General features: G+C 38.8%; 1 protein-coding gene across 3 annotated transcripts in view; it reads right to left on the bottom strand.

The window, feature by feature from the left end:
* Positions 1 to 7,581: 7,581 nt before the first annotated feature.
* LOC135581816 (uncharacterized) overlaps positions 7,582 to 22,459 on the bottom strand; it is a 29,455-nt gene continuing 14,577 nt past the window's right edge. The window contains exons 7-21 of one of the 3 annotated variants that reach the window (XM_065094905.1): positions 22,084 to 22,173; positions 19,152 to 19,243; positions 18,909 to 19,007; positions 18,736 to 18,813; positions 13,539 to 13,623; positions 13,395 to 13,453; positions 13,216 to 13,285; positions 12,822 to 12,913; positions 12,327 to 12,389; positions 12,179 to 12,245; positions 10,728 to 10,970; positions 10,427 to 10,543; positions 9,862 to 10,014; positions 8,027 to 8,117; positions 7,582 to 7,820 (exon numbers count right to left, since the gene is read on the bottom strand). In XM_065094905.1, the coding sequence (XP_064950977.1) occupies positions 7,804 to 7,820; positions 8,027 to 8,117; positions 9,862 to 10,014; positions 10,427 to 10,543; positions 10,728 to 10,970; positions 12,179 to 12,245; positions 12,327 to 12,389; positions 12,822 to 12,913; positions 13,216 to 13,285; positions 13,395 to 13,453; positions 13,539 to 13,623; positions 18,736 to 18,813; positions 18,909 to 19,007; positions 19,152 to 19,243; positions 22,084 to 22,173 (1,416 nt within the window). In that variant the 3' untranslated portion in view covers positions 7,582 to 7,803. The remainder of the gene's footprint in view (positions 7,821 to 8,026; positions 8,118 to 9,861; positions 10,015 to 10,426; positions 10,544 to 10,727; positions 10,971 to 12,178; positions 12,246 to 12,326; positions 12,390 to 12,821; positions 12,914 to 13,215; positions 13,286 to 13,394; positions 13,454 to 13,538; positions 13,624 to 18,735; positions 18,814 to 18,908; positions 19,008 to 19,151; positions 19,244 to 22,083; positions 22,174 to 22,459) is intronic. The other 2 variants (XM_065094907.1, XM_065094906.1) reach the window with 2 other exon arrangements.

Genomic DNA, 22,459 nt, shown 5'->3' with positions numbered 1-22,459 from the left:
CACAATATATATATATACATATATTCAATAGTCAATATAAAGTGATAAATGCCAAAATATAATAAGCAAAATGATTGCGTGTCAAGTCACACATGCCATCATTCATGTGATTGGCTTGCTGGGCACCTATGACTAACAATCTCCCACTTAACCTAAAGTCAATTACCTATGTATTTGATCCCCATCAGACCCTTGTGACGTTCAAGGACAATTTGAGATAATGGTTTTGTTAGTGGATCTACAATGTTTTCTTCGGATGTAACTCTTTTCACTACTACATCTCCTCTGGTCACGATCTCTCTGATCAGGTGGAACTTCCTCAAAACATGCTTAGATTTCTGATGAGACCTGGGTTCCTTTGCTTGAGCAATCGCCCCGTTATTATCGCAATATAAGGAAATTGGCTCCTCGCTACCCGGCACAACTCTCAGATCTGTGATGAACTTCTTCATCCAGACTCCCTCCTTTGTTGCCTCTACTGCAGTAATGTACTCCACCTCTGTGGTCGAGTCAGTAGTAGTATCTTGCTTGGAACTTTTCCAACACACTACTCCTCCATTCAAGGTATATACATACCCCAAATTCGACTTGCTATCATCGATATCAGACTGAAAACTTGAGTCTGTGTAGCCTTTAATCCTGAGGCTACTACCTTCATATACTAGTAAAAGATCCTTAGTTCTTCTCAAGTACTTAAGGGTACACTTTACTGCTTTCCAGTGTTCCAAGCCTGGATCCGCTTGATATCTACTTGTGACACTCATAGCATGCGCTATATCAGACCTAGTACATAGCATGACATACATGATAGACCCTATTGCTAATGCATAAGGTATCCTATCCATGTTCGCCCTTTCTTCGGGAGTCTTTAGGAACATACTCCTAGAAAGCGATATCCCATGTTTCATCGGTATGAGACCTCTCTTGGAATTTTTCATGCCAAACCTTTTGACAATGATTTTTGTATACCTGGATTAGGACAAGCCAAGTATCCTCTTGGATCTATCTCTATAGATCCGAATCCCCAAGATATAGGATGCTTCCCCCAGGTCCTTCATGGAGAAGTGTCTAGATAACCAATCCTTTACTATGGATAGCATTCCTACATTATTCCCAATGATCAGAATGACATCCACATATAGCATCAAAAAGGTGATAGCGCTCCCACTTACCTTCATGTACACACAAGGCTTATCTTTGTTCTTAACGAAGTTATAAGATCTAATTGCCTCATCAAATCTTATGTTCCAACTTCGGGAAGCTTACTTTAGTCCATAAATAGATCTAAGCAACCTGCACACCTTATCTGGGCAGTCCTTGGACACGAATCCGTTGGGTTGTATCATATACACCTCCTCCTTGAGGTTCCCATTGAGGAATATGGTTTTCACATCCATCTGCCTGATTTCATAATCATAGTGTACTACAATAGCCAATAGAATTCGAATGAATTTTAGTATTGCTATGAGTGAGAAGATTTCATCATAGTCAACATCTTGTCTTTGACGATACCCCTTAGCTACTAGCCTTGCTGTATAGGTCTCTAAATTTCTATCTACTCCGATCTTTTTCTTAAAGATCCACTTGCAACCGATGAGTATAATACCTTTGGGCGCATCAACTAGGTTTCAAACCTTGTTGGAGTACATAGAATCCATCTCAGAATTCATGGCTTCTTGCTACTTTTCGGAATCTATACTCATAATAGCCTCCTCGTAGGTTTTCGAATCTATACTCATAATAGCCTCCTCGTAGGTTTGAGGATTAATGTCCTCAACATCCTCTCCTCTAATATGTCCCACATATCTCTCAGGAGGATGGGATACTTTGCCAAACCTACGTAAAGTTAGAACTTGTGTATTAGGTACCTGAATAGACTCGGGCTGTAGAGTGGTGCTTGAGCTAGGTTCTCCAACCTCACTTAACTCTATCATGCTCCCACTATCACCGCCAAGAATGTGTTCCTTCTCAAGGAACATCGCTCTCTTAGCTACAAAGATCTTTTGGTCCTCAAGATAATAGAAATAATACCCACAAGTTTCCTTGGGGTATCCTACGAACTTGCACCACTTCGTCCTTGATTCCAACTTATCGGGGTTGGGTCTTTTAATGTAGGCAGGGTAGCCCCAAATCTTAACAACCTTAAGATCGGGCTTTTTCCCTTTCTATATCTCATATAGTGTAAACACTACCAACTTAGTTGGAACTCTGTTCAGAAGGTAAGCTGCGGTCTCTAGGGCATATCCCCAGAATAAGATGGGTAGATCAGCAAACTCATCATGGGTCGTACCATGTCTAAAAGCATACGATTCTCTTTTCAGACACACCATTGAGCTGAGGTGTTTAAGGAGGTGTCCATTGGGAAAATATACCATGGTCCTTGAGGAACTGGATAAACTCTGTACTTAAGTACTCACCTCCTCGATCTGATCAAAGAGTCTTGATACTCTTTCCAGTCTGGTTCTTTACTTCATTCTTATATTCTCTGAATTTCTCAAAGGCCTCGGACTTGTACTTCATTAAGTACATATATCCATACCTTGAGAAATCATTAGTGAAGGTAATGAAGTAGGAGTAACCACCAATGGCATGAGTTGACATGGATCCACATACATCACTATGTATGAGTTCCAACAGCTCAGTGGCTCTCTCTCTCCAGTTCCACTAAATGGAGAGTTTGTCATTTTTCCATGAAGGCAAGGCTTGCAAGTTGTATGACTCATAGTCGAATGGATCTAGATATTCATCCTTTAGCAATTTTTGAATCCTTCCCTCATGGATGTAACTTAGCCTACAATACCACAAGTATGCACTGTTCACCTCATCTCGTTTCCTCTTAGACACATTTACATTCATGATATGTGAAGTAGTGTTTAGCATAAATAAACCATTATGCAATATTCCTTTCGTGATAGTCTTATTATCTAATAATATTGAGCAATCATTGTTCTTAAAAACTAATTTATATCCACTAACTATCAAAAACATGAAATAAAAATAATATTTGTGATAATAGAAAGAACAAAATAACATGCATCTAATGCAATAATAACTCCACCAGGCAGATGTAGGCAACCTCGCTAATAGCTACTACAACAACTTTTGCTCCATTGCCCATCTTGAGGTCCATCTCGTCTCTCGCCAATCTCCTAGGCCTTGCTAGAACCTGCAACGAATTGCATATATGATAAGCACCACTAGTATCCAATACCCATGTGTTATCATAAGAGTCTGACAAATGGAGACTGATCATGAATATACCTGAAGCTTCTTCAAGCTTCTGTTTCACCCTCTCTGCAAGGTACTCTTTGCAGTTTGTCTTACAGTGCCCATCTTTGCCACAGTGGAAGCATTGGCCTTTGTCCTTTGCCGGGTCTTTCTTAGCAACCTTTAATTTATCTAGTCTGCCCTTGTCCTTCTTAAGGGATTTTTCTGCTTTCCTATTCTTTCTGGTCTCACCAATGTAGAGAACTGGCTTCTCTTTCTTGATAGTGCTCTATGCCTCCCTCAAGATATTGAGGAGCTCCAAGAGAGTCACCTCAAGCTTGTTTATATTAAAATTCATTGTGAACTGTGAAAAGGAATCTAGTAGGGACTGAAGCACAATGTCCACACACATGCTATCCTCTAGGACCATTTCTAGATGTATAAGTTTCTCTATCCACTCAATCATTTTTAGGACATGGTTCTGAACCGGTGTCCCCTCAGTCATCCTAGTTCGAAAGAGGCTCTTGGATATCTCATATCACTGAGTCCTTCCCTGTTCCTCAAACAGTTTGCGGACATGTAGTAGTATGGATCTGGCTTCCATTCTTTCATGTTATCTCTGTAACTCAAGAGTCATAGAGTCCAACATATAACACTAAGCAAGAGTGGAGTCATCAATGTACTTCACACAGCGAGCGATCTCATCCTCGCTTGCCCCTTCCTCGAGTATAGGCATCAATGTATTAAGGACGTATATGATTTTCTCCACCGTGAGAACAATTCTCAAGTTATGAAGCTAATCCGTATAATTTGGACCTGTGAGATGGTTGACATCAAGTATGCCACGTAAGGGATTTGAAAGTGACATTTTCTGAAAATAAAGATGCAGCAGAAATAAATAACATGCAGATTTTACAAAAATAAACAATCAAGATATAGACTTCTATCTTAATATGTTCCCACTATTTTACCGATGAGTCACGTGACACCCTCAGTACATGAAACGGAAGTCTCTGATAGACTTCTAGTGGGGATCAAAATCCAATCAGTGTCTTAGTGTAACCTCGAGAGGCTCGACCAATCACACTAAGCCCGAAAGGTAGCCAACTCTTGTCGATCACAACTCCTTGTGATTCCCGTCCTGTTCGGCCTCCGAATCACCATGGTCTCGAGGGACTCGACCAACCATGATGTTCAGTTAAGTCAACACTATCGTTATAAGATAAGGCTGATTCGATGATATAACCTTGAGGGACTCGACCAAGCATACCATGTCCTCAAGTTACCGATGACATCTCTATGTCATAGGCAAAATAATGAATCGCGATATAGGCAAGACCCTCAAGGGACTTAACAAATTCAACCTATACCGGGAATCGGTCCCTACCTCTAACGATAAAAGGCCACGTGGGTCAATCTAATTGCCTCACGTTTATCGACTTAATATTATCGAAAGAGGGGTTTTTATGATTTGGTCTCCTAATATGACATGTCACACATATATATATATTTAATATATCTCTACATCACATGCAAATATATATACATATCTAGTATGTGTATAAGCAATCACACCAGATGATCATGGACCACAACCTAATATGATCAAGCCTGAGATAATGGGCCTAATCACTCACATCAAGATCTATGTGTGTAGCAGTGTATCTCCATGCCCTGTGATCATCCATCTCATCCTTGTTGGTTCCGTCGACATCTCGACGCATCTCCATGCATCGCGATCGTCCATCTCGTGGGTCTCGCTATTGCATCCACGTTCCCACTGCGCCTCCTCATATGATTATAACTTAATCATAGGCACACAAGCCCAACAATAAACGAGAAATATAATGAAAGCTCGTAGGCTCCAATAATAATGATCATAAGTACACACATAACATGGTCCATGATCATCCGTCCACACATCATGCATCACATGTATAAATAATCATCATATAGGACTACTAGATAATAATAAAAATAATAATCAATTAAACTTTTTGATTAATTAATATTTATGAAATCACGGACATATAGGAAATTTTATGAATTCTAAGGGGTATTTTCATAATTTGGACAAAAAAGACAAAATTAGAATTTTAAAAATTCATAAGGGCAAAACTATCTTTTTGCCCAAAACCCTAAGCCCCTCTCCCTCTCCCTTGTTGCTACCGTTGCCGCCACCCTATTGCTGGTGGCATGTGCGGCGGGGCGCGGGGCACTGCCCTTGCCTGCGGGAGGTGTGCCCGCGTGCGGCGGCACCGCTACAGTTAGGTGCACCCGCAGGCGAGTGCCCCTGCGGGCACCACCGCCCCTATGGGCGGTTCTGCCCGCTGGGTTGTTCCTGTAGTCGTCGCCCCCGCGGGGGCTGATGACATCAAAAGCATTGCACAAACACAACACACGTAGTTCAAAACCAATCTTTCACACGAACAACCTGGCTTTGATACCACTATTGAAAAATCTTGGGGAAGACATCACATGCGTAGCGGAAGAAAAGAAAACAAAATCCTCAATTTTTCAAAGATTTGTTCGTCGTCGTGCGAAGATTGGTACACAATCCGCAAAACAAAAAATTGTGTATAGTAAAGATTATATTACCTAGGGAGATCGTATATCCCTGAATCCTCATAGATTTCTAAGAGAGGGAGAAGGAGGTCAAGCGCCCTCCTCTCTAGCGGTGATCCACACAACAGGGCTGCGACGACACTCCTCAAAACTCCAGGCCTGCTCTGAGGAGGGGGGGGGAGGAGAATAGGAGAGACAAGCAAAGGCTCTAGCCTATGAACCACTGAATCCCTCCTATTTATATAGGTTCTCTATCAATTTAACCCTAATTGATCCTCTCTTATTGGGTATTGGATCTTCATCCAACTACCCAAGCCTCTTAAATTAGTGGATTTCTATCCAATAATCTCTCATGAGCTTTTTTATTGGATCTCATTCATAGGATCCAATAATTCAGCGGCTTATTGAATATCCAATAAGATATGGGCTCCGACGGATATCTCATATCCGAACCTCTACTCATTGCAACGTCTACCATATGTGTGTGACCCTCTATGCCTAATATGAGTTGCCCGTGAGTCATACCTATCAGAACTCCTTCTAGCTCAGTGAATTATTATCTCTATAATAATTTACTCGACTCATTGACTACGGACGTACTAGGACACTACGTCATAGTCCCCAGACGATATAGGGAAATCCAATCCATTGGACCTGTCTATCCTCAGTTACCATATACCTATAGTCCCTCATCCATCTAATATCCCAATGACCATATACCGGGCATGGTGCTGTCAAACTCATACATTTTCTTCTCAAGTCTTTCTCTAATCGAATTCTCTTGGAGAACTCTTTCTCTCAATCTGAATGACCCTGGCTAAGGATTTGTCTGAGCAAGAACACATGGGATATTCCTCTCATGACACCAAGAGTGGATGATCCTCTATCGACAATTAATAGCTCTCGTAAGATTGACTGTCACTCTCGATGACCGGTTGTACTAGATCTAGGACATATATACTTATAAGTCCGGTATCAAAGAATAGAGCACTCATACAAGACATCCTTAGTATCTCAAGTCTAAGAACTAGATACACTACTGGGACTACGAAATCGCTGTCTGACAAGGTATCATCAACCATCTAGCATTTCGTAAGCAGATCAATTAGTAAACTCACTCTCCAATGAGCACCTATATTGTATCCATAGTGTCCCCACACAAGCAGTTATGAGACCAACTGCATCCATCATATGGACGAGTATATAACACACCAATCTGTCTGTCCGATTATCTCGATATCTCTTTCGAGTAACCTATGACCGAGATTATTTAGGATCTGTGTTTAAAGACGAATCGATCTCATTATCGTGATCTCATCACGATCCGATTCCCATTGCACAGATCAATTAGTATATATATATATATATATATATATATATATATATATATATATATATATATATATATATATATATATATATATATATATATATATATATACTCACATGATTGACTTGCTATAACATTCAACTTTTCAGAAGTGTGGACTGCTATAACATTCAATTTTATTTGGAGAAACACTTATCAATTAGCTGACAAACTAGCTAACTTTGTCTGCATGGGAGTACTGGTCATGGTCACCGCATCGGTGCTCAGTTAATCAATAATGCCATCTTTTCCTTCAAAAAAGTTGTCACACTAAATTATATGCTTTATCACTAAATTGTAACAGTGAATATCTTAATCCAAAGATTGTCACACTGATCGGCAAAACAAGCTCGGCTGCCTTCAAAAGATGATAGGTTGACTACAAGGTCTATGAAAGAACCAATGAATTCTGCCGTTAGAATATATGCTCAAGCCAAAAATGACGAACCAATGAATTCTGCCATTAGAATATATGCTCAAGCCAAAAATGACTGCCAGATGGAATTCTTAGATCAAAACTTTTACATGTATGTGATAACACATCCCTCATAACAACACAACCCTCAACTACATAAATAAAGCCTTCTGAAGCATCCGTGAAAACACCCACCACAAACTCCCCGAGACTGTCCTTCAGCATGGTCATAGAAAACTTTGAACCATCAGGTACCACAGGAGACTGAATCCAAAGAAAATCAACAAGTTCAGATTACATGCCCAAATGCTCATTTAGAAAGACATGGCATCATCTTTGACATGAAGGAACCATGGCTCTCGATACAGAATCTAGCTTCATATAAGGATAATTACGGAGTTGCAGCTTCGAAAAATGATAAACTCCAAACATGTAAAAGTTATTTAAAGTCGACATATCTAGCTAGGCACCTTCACCAGAAGTTGCAGCAATCTGCTTCTTTACTTCATCAAGACATGTTTTAAGATCCCTAAACTCATCAGTGTCTGAGAAGTCCACAGCCTGCAAAGTACAAGTCACTGGGATTCACTACTTCAAAAAATATGCAAGTAGATGAAGTCTGATGAAACATGATAAGATGATATTCATTAAGAACAACATAGTTATAAATTGAATGCCCTTAAGAAAAGTAAAATTTAAACATATCAAACAAGTTTGGAAAAACAGAATTGGGAGGCATGAAGAGATTATTGTTTTTTCCTTTAAAAAATAAAAGTAGATCCAGATTCTAATCAGAAAAGTCTAGGTAAAACAAGTGCAACCAGAAGATAGATTTTACCTACAATAACCTCCAGCATTGGATATACTAGATCTTAACATTTTATTCTACAATCTTATATATGTACCCAAAAAATAAGGGCTTAAATTTCAAGTAAATCCTCACCAAGTCCGGATTGAAGCCAGCCAAATTTTTAGTGGGTGCAAACATCATATGACCAGAAAACTTCTCCAGGGGGCTTTGGATTGGAACAGCAACTTTAGATACTCACATCCCTAGTCAGTGCTATACCCTCTATAATAGGAATAAAATCCAACTGTTTCAGTACAAAGAAGAGATTATGACTGAATTCCAGAACCCTTCTAACAAAGCAGAATCGGGTGAGTGAGCAAATGGCATGCTAAATGCTCAACCACCTATACTTTCACAATGATCAAATACTGGCAAGAATATTGTAACTGACTGTTCATACAAGCTAGAAACAAATCAACTATTCTAGCAAGTCTTCTCAATGATCAAATACTGGCACGCATTCTACTTATTGATCAAAAGAATTATTGATCCAATCATCAGGACATTCTTCCTCTCAGCTGTTAACGCTCTCTCTACAAACACAACAATGGAATGAAAACTGGACTTCCATGATTATAACCCACCCCCATAACAAAGAAATGAACAACCAATCAGAAGTACTTTGCAAGATTAAACAGGGCCACTTATTTGACAGATCTTAGGAGTCTAATTCTGGAAGAGAGTTACAGACTGAATCATATTTCACTAGACCACAACTAAATCGGTCTTAATCTCAAAAAAGGGAAAAAAAAACCTACTAGAGTGAGCCTAACTTGTCTATCCTGCTGAAGTTTTTCTCTGGACTTTTAGGTCGATAAGAACTCAGATAAAGTCAGCTGTAGAAAAAGTCCTGCTAAAGTATATCCTCAATCAACATAGTAGACTAGAATCAATAAAAAAGATAATACAACAACAACCAAGCCGTACTTAGCAACTATTTGGAGTTAGCAATCAACAAAAAGGATACATCATTAAATTACAGCTCTCAAGTTACTATCGGATATCATGTCAATCAATAATTAACTCCATTGGAGGTGGTAACATGTCTCATCATGAAAAAGGCAAAGAGAAAAAAAAAAAAGGAAGAGCTTATGTCACACAAGTTCCTAATACATTGGATAGATTGCAAGTCATCCAACAAGATCATGAATCTGGGCTCCATAGAAGCTTGCACCTTTGCAAACCAGATAACCTTGGTTCAGTTCATGGAAACAGCCTATCTGCATACAGAACCCATATCAACGGGAGCTTCATGCAGTGGATCATCTTTTTTAATGGTCCCACCAAGTTGATGTTTTCTTGGACTATCCAAAATGATTATGGAGGCTTAATGGCAAATATTTTGAAGTTATCATATTAATGATTAATATAATGTGCTTTGACATGTAAGATAAAACAAAATTTACAATAGCAAAAAGTTGGCTTCCTTCCAATGTTTAGCTTAACGTGCATTACCTGTTTAACCGAACTTCGCAAATGCATTTCAGCTGTAAAGAGTTCTCGACAGCTTCCAGTAGAGGAAGCAATATCCATATAAACTTTGCAGAGTTGCAAGGAAGCATGAACAAATTTTTTAAATCGGTTTCTATCACGCCAAAGCTCAGAGCCCTGTGATCAAATACAGGAAATGAAAAATGAGAAAGAAATGCAGATACAACCAAGCTGACCACTATCATTAGAATGCATATGAGAGCAGACAGTTCATAGAGTACAGAGTTTGCAAACTTTATATCAATACCTATTATGCCAAAGCAATAACAGAAGGTAAATGTAGCAAAAGTTATCAAATATCCAACATAATTATCCAACTCTATCCTCTCTGATAACCCACAAACTCATCCCAATATCATCTTAGAAAATGTCCAAACGACCTTGCATTGCTTGCCTTATTCTATCTTAAGATATAGCACCTAATGAGTTGTGAATAACTCTATCCTCTCTGATAACCCACACACTCATCCCAATACCCTCTTAGTGACACTAACTTGCAAGATAAAGCATAATTCCATCACAGGTTTACCTGGAAGGATCTAACTTGCTTCAGAAGGGCTTCACAAGACATAATAAGGTTGCCTTTGATTATGTGCCACCTTGCATATAAACCCCATATATCTTCGGGTACACCATTACGGATAACCTGCAAGAAATAGAACCAAAAAAAAAATCAGAAGCTTACTTTAAAATGTCACCAAGTAACTGTAAAAGAGCATTAAAATAATTACTTTTGACAAGGATAAAGCCAAAAAGGTATAACTACTTTTAACAGCACAAACACAAGAACAATTCAAAGCAAAGGAACAAGCAAACTAGATTTTGGAGACCTGCTGCATAATATTTCCAAGCATGTCCAACAAGAGCTCAGTTTCCCGTGGTTCTGCAGGGATGGCTTGTGTGTCATAAGGCTCAACTAAAGAATATTCAGCATCAAAAATATCACTTGAAGAGAGATCAGAGTTAGCGTTCTTTTCATGATCTTCAAACTTTCTCAATATCTTATCCAGCAATTCAACATCCACTCGCTTATTTGACGACAGATCTAGTACCATTTTTGTGGCTTCTAGTGACTGCAATAAAGTAAGAGATTAGAATCATTCCAAAGATTGTAGGCTTTTATGTTCTATGTAACTACAAATTTTTAAAGAGTGTAAGTTTAATATATTCTACATAATCACATTTTACAAAAACTTTGGTGGTTAAGGCAATTTAGTGGCATTACCAAATAAATAGTTTAATTTCCTCATTAAATGTTTATATGTGTGCTTGACTTCCAACTAGTATTTAACATAGGATAATAGCTAAGAGCATGTTTGATTAAATTTATACAAGATTGACACACTAGGTTAGCACAAAAGAGCTCAATGGTTTGGGGTGTTATTTATTGCACAAGGCTTAGAGCACATCAGGACATTGTGTCATTTCAAAATGTATTACTGGAGAACACCTTTGATTCAAGAGGTTAAAGATTTAGTGTTACAAAGAGATAAGAAAAATATAATAAGCCTTTCATCTTAACTTTATCATGCAGAACTTTTAGCCAAAGACAAAATTTATCACTCTCTACCACAACTATTTGACAAACTTGATCTTGACAAGCTTGACATGATCAAGACATGAGATGATTGTAACTGCAACAAGGAGTAACTCTGGATGAAGATAACACCATTCTGAAGATTGGTGATAGCGGGACTATTAAGCAGCCCATTTTTGTCTTCCACTTTTCTTTTGCATCGAGAATTATCAGGTTCAGACTCCAAACTTGCATAACTTATTGTTTTTGAATGTTGTACAGCTAAAGTACTTCTGTGGCTGTACTTCTAAAGTTTCAATCATTAACTTCTTGTATGTTGAGTTGGTACATTATGTTCATTTGCTGCTTATGTGTTGCTAGATACAATATGAAAAGCTTCTCCCTTCATTGACTATCATGATTGATACTACATGCTTAATGTTATTATCAGTAATATGGATGAATCACCATCGCTAACAAATATTTTTAATTTTGTTATAGCATATAAGTACCTTTCTTGGCATTTTACAATGCTTTAACATGCCCAAGTAGCTTGGTTAAACCAGCCAAGCCATACTTTCAAGATATTTAGAAGTCCCAAGCTTCCCAATATTGATTTTGTAAACCCTCAAATTATTCTCTTGAACATGGGAGCATAGCAAAGAAAGTAGACATTACATGAAGATTAACCAATATAAACTACATCTTATATTTAGAATAATTTTATGAAAGAGACAAATGACATTTAAAAAAAAAACAATTCACCTGGCGAATGTTTCCTACATCAAGAGCAACATGGCTGAAGTTCTCCCATAGTTGCCAACTGTTCCTCCTGTTAAATATTTTATATTAGTTGGTTGAAATTTTGTATTTATCAGGCCTCACAATCAGAACGAGGAAAAAATATAATAACCTGAATTTTAAGGCTTCTTTGAAAGCAATAAATGCAGCCTTGCTTTTCTTCTTGATCATATGCCTGAACAGTTCAATTTAGTGTAAAAGCTCATTTGAGGACACAAAGGCAACACAAAAGTATTTACCAACCAAGTTATAATAAGCTTGAAAGCAATTTGCAAGAATATTTTTTTAACATGATACAAATAGATAGCATGGCTTTAGACATTGTGTATATAAGCCAGAAACAGCACAACAAACTTAAACAAAAAACAATGCTGTAGCAATACATGATAAAAACCAGCAGAAAAGAAACTAATCAAGCATTAATACAAAACCCTTCTTGAAACTAGTTAAACATAGAGGAGCAGAGAAATGTAAGCATAACCAGTTTTCCCAATAAGCTGAAAGAATGATACTAATCAATAAGCACAGTATGATGATGCCAATAAAGGCAATGATACTAATCAATAAGCACAGTATGAAGATGACAATAAAGGCAATGAAATCGTACAAACAAGCAACGTTATTCCAAGCCTCTCCATTATCCGGATCTATCTGCACAGCACGTGTAAATGCATCTAATGCTTTATCAGTATCTCGGGCCTGCATATACAAACATATAATAGACATCAAATATGTGGTTTTGGCAATGAAGGTGGTGTTATCAAATTAACTTATTTCAGGAGAATGAATAACTATCAACTTTACAGCTTGAACTTCCTTTAAGGATGAGAAGGATATTTGATCACAAACACAAGCTAAGATTGTTAAAAACTTAAATTAAATACAATTTCACTTTTTAAAATTTAAATGCCAGCATTTAATGTGAATTTGAAGAACTCCAAGTCTCCATGCAATGTATTTGGACAGATACTACTATAAAACATTTAGCTATGAAAGCAAACCTTTAATGCAGCTGCACCAAGCGCAAACCAACCATCAGGATACAGTGAATTAAGAGCCAAGGCAGATTCCCTGCAGTACATTGAGTACAAATCAATTCCAAATCAAAATCAAGTATGGAGATTAAACATGGGTCATTAAGAGACCACAATCATAAGCTCATCCAACCCTCGCCATTTACCAAAGAGTTTTTGACGTCTCATAGTCACTCCTGTTGTATGCATTTCGAGCCAATGATCGCTGTCCAAAGAGAACAATCAACAATCTTACAATATTAGGTCTAATCAAATAGAACACAGCTATATTCTGCAAACAATGTCATTACCTTAGCCCGGGCTGATCTATTATTTGAAACCTCCAATGCCTTCTCATAATAAGCATCAGTGGTTGTTGCATCACCAAGTGAACACCTTTATACAGTGTAAACATAATGATTTTAACATGCAAAACCAAGATGAATCAACATTCCAAGCAACAAGAAATCCATAGTAATGGAAATCGAGATACTTTTCGATCTATACTAGAGCAAGGATCAGCCTCAGTTCCTTTAGATTGGTGATGATCAGGTTGTTCGACTAACATGTTTTTAGTCTTAGTCTAATTATTTTTGTCTTTCGAATAAATTTAGTATGCTAGAAAGATCTTTTTCAAAACAGTTGTCACATGGCAACATGTCCAATATTTGTAGTTAATTTCCTATGTTAATAAAAAGAAAAAGAAAGAAAATGCAAAGAAAAGGAAGGAATCAAAATTTAATTTTGTTTGAATATCACAAATCTTGATTAAAATTTCAACTCTACAAGGAAGATTCATCATTCCATAAAGATACAAATCTATCAAGTAGATAAATCATTTAAAAGGAAGATTATTTATTTTCTTTGAAAAAGGAAAAAAGCAGATAATTATTTGATTTGATGTAATTGCAATATTTTCTTATTTTTGTGTTTTTTCTTTCTTTCTTATACTTGGGACCTATAGAAAAAGACAACGGGATTTCAATAGAATGATAAATTCGTGAATGAATGGAAGTGTTTTTTTCACAAGTTGTATGAGTCGTATGAGACCACAATCTTCCCCTGATGTGAATTCAGAGAACCAAGATTAATTTATCCCTTTATCACCCTTTTCCCATATAGCCTATCAACTTCCTACCATTGCCAAACTTTCCAAACCCAAATTTTGATAGTCTTAACATTCTTGGAGACACTTTGCTTTTTTGAAGACTTTGGATCAACTTCTCTACCAAGTTAAACTAGATAGAAGACCAATCCTCGCCCTCAGAACTGGCAAACATTTAAATTTGCAATACTTGTTATTTTCATTGTTTAAATTGAAATTTCTATAAATCGACATGTTGTATAGTATCCTCATCTGTTTTGCCCCTCATTTTCCTCTTAATACCAAGTCTATTTCCAAAACCTCTGATCCTATCATCCTTTTAAGTTATGCGAATAGGACATGATCATGCATAGCATAATTGTCTACAAAGATGAGAATGCCCATCTATCCCAAAAGGAAAAAAATGCACAAACCATGAGGGTTAAGCCAAAAGGGAAACCCTGCACTTTTTCCCAGTTAACAAGATGGGAAAGGTTAATAAGCCTCATAATAAAAAAAGACAATGATACGAATGGGAATAGGCAATGACTTTAAACAAGATAACATCATGATAGACCAAGTGAACATGATGGAGTAAACAAATCAAGATCTCAATCAAATTTTAATAACAGAATCAAAACCAATAAAAAAGAGTGCTTTGCTCTCTAGATTTTAGAAAAACATATGAAAGGAACCGCTTTGATTCTTCAAGTTACAGATATAACAAGCTTAAATCATAAATAGGTTCATATGATCCAATTTTCAAATGAAAATGAACCCAATTCCAGATAAAATAAAGCTCGAATGAGAAGCTCAGTAAGATGAAGCTCTATTAATAAACTCGATGAAATGAAAACTGTCATCACAGCAACCATTGTACATTAAAAAACACAAACTATTATGCATGTATGTCACAGGCATACAGGCATCCACATGCATCATGACTAAGATATAAATACACACCTGCAGAAGGTGTACCATACAACATCCCATAACAAGCTGGTATGGTTTACACAATGCATGTGTTGGAGTTTGCTGCATGATGCACTCAAAACATAAAACCAATCACATGCATTGGCATGGGTGGCATGGCTCATGGCACATATCAAAGCAACCTGAAGCTGACATTCTGCATGGCAAATGACACCCATCCCTATGCACATTTGTCTTAATGCATGTACTTCTCAAACAGTAACAAAATATAGGAAAACATAACTATGTGTGCAATACTTTCGTGTAATCCCTTTTATACAGCCAAAGGTTTATACATCATGGATGTCATACATGTCACCAAGAATACGAGATCACCACAATTCTGCGGTTGGAATAGGATCAAACATGAGCAGTCCTAATCCAACATGTGCAAAAGCCTATTTCAGTGGTCAACTGCATGATGACAGTTCACAACAGATCAAGATGATGTTTGTGTGAGGATCCCTTTATTTTCTGAGTTGTAAATAATGTTTTATTTAGTTGGTCTAGTTCAGTAAGAGTCGGATAGGGGTTTATTTGATATTTATTTATTTATTAAGAGTCCAAGTCCTATTGAACTCTGGGCGGAACTCTATAAATAGAGATGTATCTGTTTCTTTTCGGCAATCAATGAAATATTATTCTAGTCTTCTGACAAACTCTAGGAGGTCAATCCCCTCGAAGTGATCATCCTCTTTTCTCCCCCTTCTTCTATGATAAAACTATCATTTGGTATCAAAGAAGCGATCCTTAGCGTTCTCGCTGCAATTTATCACAACACTTCGCCACAATTATCATCATCTTAAAAAAAAAAACGACAACCACGACCATCCTCCTCACAAGGGCTACTGGTTCCCGACTAGCGACCACCACCGTCGCTGCTTCCAGGCCAACGACCACATCCCTCGTTGCGCCGCAGCCACCCACCAGCCGCGTACGCAGCCACACCCCATCCTACTCAAGCAAGAAAGGGCAGTCGCCACTGTTCCCGACTAGCGAACCACCCCCCTCATCACTCCTAGCCTCAACGATCCTTGGTTGCTCCCGGTCCTCGGTGACGTTGCTTCCCAGCCGCGCCACCACTATTGCCTCTCAACCTCGACAGCAACCTCCCCTCCTTACGACGACCAAAATAGGGCAACTCTGCATCTTCTGTCATAGCCGCCGGTCACCGTTGTTTCCTCCCCTTTTGCTACTGCTACTTCCTAGCTGCACCACCACTGCTGCCTCTTGACCGCGGCAGCAACCTCCCCTCCTCGTGGCGACCGAAACAGGGCAACTCTGCATCTTCTACCACAACCGCCGGTCACCGATGTTTCCTCCCCTTTTGCTACTGCTTCCCGGGCAGCGACCACCACCGCCGCTGCTTCCCAACCGCACCACCACTGTTGCCTCCCGACCTCGACAGCAACCTCCCCTCCTTGCGACGACCGAAATAGGGCAACTATGCATCTGCCGCAGCCATCAATCACCATTGTTTCCTCCCCTTTTGCTATTTGCTTCTCGGCCAGCAACCACCGCCACCGTTGCTTTCCGGCCAACGACCACCACCCTCGTTCTGCGATCGCTACGCACGCAGCGACCGTGTGCGCAGCGACCGTGTGCGATCGGCATCTGCAACCCCCTCAGTCGCTCCCCATGCTAACGCAATCACCTTCCAACCCCCGCAGCCTCAACCCTGACCACTCGGTGATCGCTCCCCTTGGGTCGCAACCACACACGCAACCGCCCTCAATCGCTCCCATGCCGACGCCGTCGCCTTCCAGCCCCCGTAGCCTCAACCCCGGCCGCTCGGCAATTGCTCCCCTTGGGTCACAACAACCGCAGCCACACGCGCAGCCGCCCTCAGCCGCTCCCCACGCCGACGCCGCCACCTTCCAACCCCCGCAGCCTCACCCTACGCAGCGACAAAAACAGGGCAGCAACCTTTCCTCCTCGCAGCGACCACAGCAAGCCTTTACGCTGCCCTCGGTGTCCGCTTCCTCGATAGCTTCGCGTTCCCTTACGCCCTTAACGCTGCCCCGAGCCAAACTTCATAGTAGTCGCGTCGAATAGTGCAGCACTGATGCCCTTGACCCAACACCAAAAACAGCAGTTGGAGATTACAGATCTGCAATCTTACGCAATGGCTATCGACAACACAGTGAAAGCCCAATTAGAAGCCTTGGAAACTAGAATTAAGAACCGGCTACAAGAAACCCTTAACGATTTTAAAAAAAGTCTATTAGAGAGCTTTAGCAAGTTTCAACAAGATGAAAGTTCAAGTCTTACATTGAACCGATCTGAAGACAGGAAAAAGGAACCAAGAACAGGACAAAAGCAACCCACGCATGAAGGTGGAATTCCCAAAACGGGAAGATGGAGATCCGACCAGTTGGATCTCTAGAGCAGAAATTTTTTTCCATTTTCACAGAACTCTAGAAGAATCAAAGGTGGAAATAGCTCGTTGACTTCTTTTTGCTACCCTTAAAAGACTTCAAAGTGGTGCTTGGAATTGAATGATTATCAACCATGGGTGATGTTTCTTAAATTTTTTCTAAACTAATCATTAAGTTTCTTATTAATGGAAAGCAGGTGATCCTAAAGGGAAGATGTGGAAGTAAAGTCACAACGGCCACTAGCCATCAGATGGAGAAGGTTCTTCGAAAGACTGCAACGACTACTACACCGAAAGGCCGACCTATTGCTTAAACTATCAAGAAGTGGAGACCATACTTACTTGATCAACGAGTTGTGATGTGCCACAGATATCCTGTGACTGAAGTGCTGAAAGCGAAACTCCTCGAGTTTGATACTATTCAGCCTTGAGGAGAAGGCTAATTTGAAGAGGGAGGAATTGTTAGGATCCTTTTATTTTCTAAGCTTTGAATAATGTTTTATTGAGTTGGTCTAGTTCATCGGATAGGGGTTTATTTGATATTTATTTATTTATTAAGAATCCAAGTCCTGATGAACTTTGGATGGAACTCTATAAAGAGGGATGTATCTGTTTCTTTTCGGCAATCAATAAAATATTATTTCAGTCTTCTGACAAACCCTAGGAGGCAGATCCCCTAGAAATGATCAAGGAGGCCGATCCCCTCGAAGTGATCATCCCCTTTTCTCCCTTTTCTTCTATGATAAAACCCTAGGGTCTTATCAATTTTATGGTTGGGAAAATCCCTAATCAAAATCCTCCTGATTTTGTAAGAATTATTCAATTATTTGGCCATTAATTGAAGATACTATCAAGAGCAAATTATTCTTTATGAAGACCAATAAGAACAATTCTTAATATAATAAGTTCCTTAACTCTGTAACAAGACGTTTTTTATAAGCTAATGACCAAAGAGCATATACACCTCTGCTGTAGTGAGAGGGGAATACTCAAATTATATTCAATCAACAAATACACAATCTTTCACTCTTTCAAATAACATGTTACCAGCCAAAAAAACATATTTTCAACTCACCATAATCTTGGATCACTAGGCATGTCATGTAGGCGTGACTTGATAAGATCAACGGCTGCTGCTTTTTTCCCTAGTAATCTGTCAAAATGAGTGAGTATATTTACAACTTGATTAGACCTATGACATATACAAATGCAAAAAAAATGACAATATAAATGAAAAAAATTACATACTGATAGCAGTAAATTAGATTATCCCATAATTCAAGATCCTCAAATATTTTTAATGCCTCTCCAACTAAACCACAACTCACCAACAGCTCACCATATTCTCTGGAAGTGCAAAATTGACATAGAACAAATTAGTCATTAGATAGTCCATATTTTTAACAGAATAGAAAACAAGAAAGTTCTGATAACTGAAGATAGTTTCAACAAAGAGATATAAAATATTGCAAGACGACCAATAAGACATACTTCCTCAGTGCTGAAACAGTTGGGATATAAAGCCCATAACATAGCTGAATCCTTTGGGCAGTCACAGGAGAAGCATCAAAAATAACTTGAACCTAGTAATCCAGCAAGACAGGAGAGCAGGAAACGTCAGCGTGAATAAGAATGGTAATTGTTGACAGAAGTTTCAGATGCTATCTAGGATGCAATGACAGTTTCAGAATATATGCTACATACACTCGTGCAATTAATTCTTTCTATTTTGACAATTGACGAACTTGTTTCACTTGCTTCATCCTTTATTACCCTACAATTGGTGAAATGTGTTAGCTTCTGTTGGTTTGATGTGCATACAGTAGATCAGCCATGAACCACCATTTATAATCTTAGGCCCAAAAGCCCAAAATAATGGCATAGGTATGACTTTTAGATTTCTAATTTCTACTAATTCTCTTATAAATTAATTTTTTTATGCTTCTTATTTACGAATTCATTGTTGTTAAGAGCGTCTAGGAGATTAAACAATCGAATGAATATGTTTTAAAATGAAAAAGAGCTAAAAGAAGATCCTCTCCTTTTGACCTCCTCCTCCAACCTTTCTATATGGATCCTTTCCATTTGAAGAATGTTTCAATCAATATACAAAGTGGTGGGTGGCATACATCACATTAGATGATCTAGTACCAGAGGTCCCATGACTGGATCAAACTGGGTCAGCTTCCAATCATCCGAGGGAAATATCACGTTCAACTTCAGATAAGTCATTTATGTCTGAAATTCAGACCAAGGTCTCAGTCTTGCTAACTCTGGCTAAAGTTAATGGTTATACTATAAGATGATTTGTTATGGGCCGATCAAGGACTTATTAGATAGGACAAATGGATGATGGCTGTAAGTATTTAGAAGGAATCTGCAGCAGCACGAAATACAGCTGAAGTGCACTGACATACGGAAGGACTGAAAGATATCCTTCCATTATATAAAATAGTATCAGATGGTTCATTCGTGAACCATCAAATCAAAATTTATATGGAATCATAATATAAAAGCAGAAGAGAGTACTAGAGTATTAGGATCTGGTCATATTATTAGATTATACTAACAATTCAAAAAAGAACAATAGTACAATGACGGTCAGGTGATTGTGCCTGTACCGTCTAGTGCTTCAATTAGCCCAGATTCCAAATGAACAAATTCAAGCTTGAAAAGAATCTTTCTCATTATCCAAAAAAAAAAACCAAAGGGCAAGGGGATTGATCAGAAAGCTCTCTTGTTCTAGTCCACATATTGATTGGTAAAAAGAATAATTTTCATCTTTGATTATAAATGAAAAGTATTCAATTGGAACATGAAAGCATAACTAAATCGATCGTAGTTACTCTTTGGGATGGAGTAGAATATGAAAGGAGAATCTCGAACACAATGATTTAAAAAGCGCTAGGAACCAAAAGGCGCCAAGGTCTAAAAACGCCCGAGGCGCTAGGCGCTCGCCCGAGCGAAGTGAGGCACTAAAATATAAAAATATATAATATAATTAATAAATATAATTATTTAAATTTTAAAATAAAAATATGCTATTAAATTAATTTAATAAATACAAATACTATTACTAGTATACAGTTAACGGTATACAGTAATATTGTTAACAGTATACTATCGAAAGACGAGAATAGTGTAAGGGAAGAGTCGGAAGACCGAGGGTGTTGACTGAGAAGAGCGGGAGCGGCAGCTGTGAGCGACAACAGTGGCACCGGCAGCAGTGGGCAGCGACAGCGAGAGTGGCAAGCGGCGACAGTGGCACCGGCAGCAGCGAGCAGCAAGAACGGGAGCGGAAGCGGCGAGCGGAGATAGTGGCAACAGTAGCAGTGAGCAGCGGCAGCAGCAGCGGGAGCGGCAACAGTGGGAGCGGTAGCGAGCAGCGGCAGCGAGGACAGCGAGTGGTGACAGCAGCAGCGACAGCAAGCAGCGACGACAGTAGCATGAATGGCGAGCAGGGCTAAGGTTGGGGAAGTCACACTGATATTTGTGCTTTAGTTGGTTCGATTGAACCAACTAAAGCACCGAAGACCGAACCAAACCTAAAACGCTGGTTCGGTCACCTGGTTTAACCCAGGCGCTCGCTCGAAGCGCTTGGCGCCTGGGCTCGGGCGAGCGCCCAGGCAGCGCCTCTTTGAAGCGCGCCGCATGGAAATGAAGCAAGGCGCTCGGGCCTCGCCTCGCCCGAGCGCCTATTGAAATCATTGCTCGAACAAAGAAAGGATGAAATTACTTCGAAAGAATTGAACAAGAAACCATATGAGGTGAGAATCTAGTGTCAATTCTTTGTGACAGTAATGGTGACCTAACTCTTGGTATGCAAGGAGGTATAAGCTACAAAACAACATTAGCAAATAAAATCAAGCAGATGAAAAGTGCCAACTTACCCTTGCACAAATTTTAATGTGTCACAAACAAAAAATTCAACTACAACATTAAATCTAGAATATAATGAACCTAGTAATGAATCATGATTATAGCAAAACAAAATGGTTTCTTTTAAATGATCTAATCCTTAATCTTCATTGCTTGAACTCCGAGCTGAATCATAGCACAATGATGCTTAACATACTTGAGAAACTTCAAATGCATAGCACATGAACAAAGATCAGAAGGCAAGAAGCACAACAAAGATGGTAGTCCATAGAGAAAATTATTAAGAAATGCTCACCAGCAGAATTTTAAAAGGATGAGAAATATTGCAATGAATTATTTGCACATGTCATATGTCTGGAGAACATAAAGATAGCAAAGCTTTAAGCAAAAGACCATAAAATAAATCTGCAAGAATGCAGGCTTCCTCATAAACAAACATACCCTAGCATATTTCCAAGAGATAAACTCATGTCAACATCTAAGGAAAACATGTGCACTGTGTCCGAAAAATGGCATAAGCCCTAAAAAGATGAAGTTGTCTTACCAACTTATCCATCATAAGCAAAGCCCGCTGCTTTGTTCGACTTCGTTTAGACTCCCATCGGATTCGCAGAATGTCACAGAAGTTACTAATCTAGAAAGATATTTTCATTAGATGATGGCAATTTCCAATTAAAATAGCAAGTTGTAATGTCTTCTCTAAAGAAGAGTTCAACAGAACTTCATTGTTTCTTTTATGCTAATATGTTCAATTACTATGGCTTCAATGTTATAATACATCGGCAACAATAATTATCTGAAGGATTATAATGAAAATAATAAAAATTTATGATTGAAAAACAATTTTTTCCAAGCAAGTCCTATTTATTGTACCAGCCACATGATAGATTAATATCAAATATCTGAGGATAGGATGGGAA

The sequence above is a fragment of the Musa acuminata genome, chromosome BXJ2-2, assembly GCF_036884655.1.
Source record: "Musa acuminata AAA Group cultivar baxijiao chromosome BXJ2-2, Cavendish_Baxijiao_AAA, whole genome shotgun sequence".
Lineage (NCBI taxonomy): Eukaryota > Viridiplantae > Streptophyta > Magnoliopsida > Zingiberales > Musaceae > Musa > Musa acuminata.
Note: the sequence above shows the minus strand (reverse complement) of the source record. Positions and strands in the feature narration are given on the sequence as shown.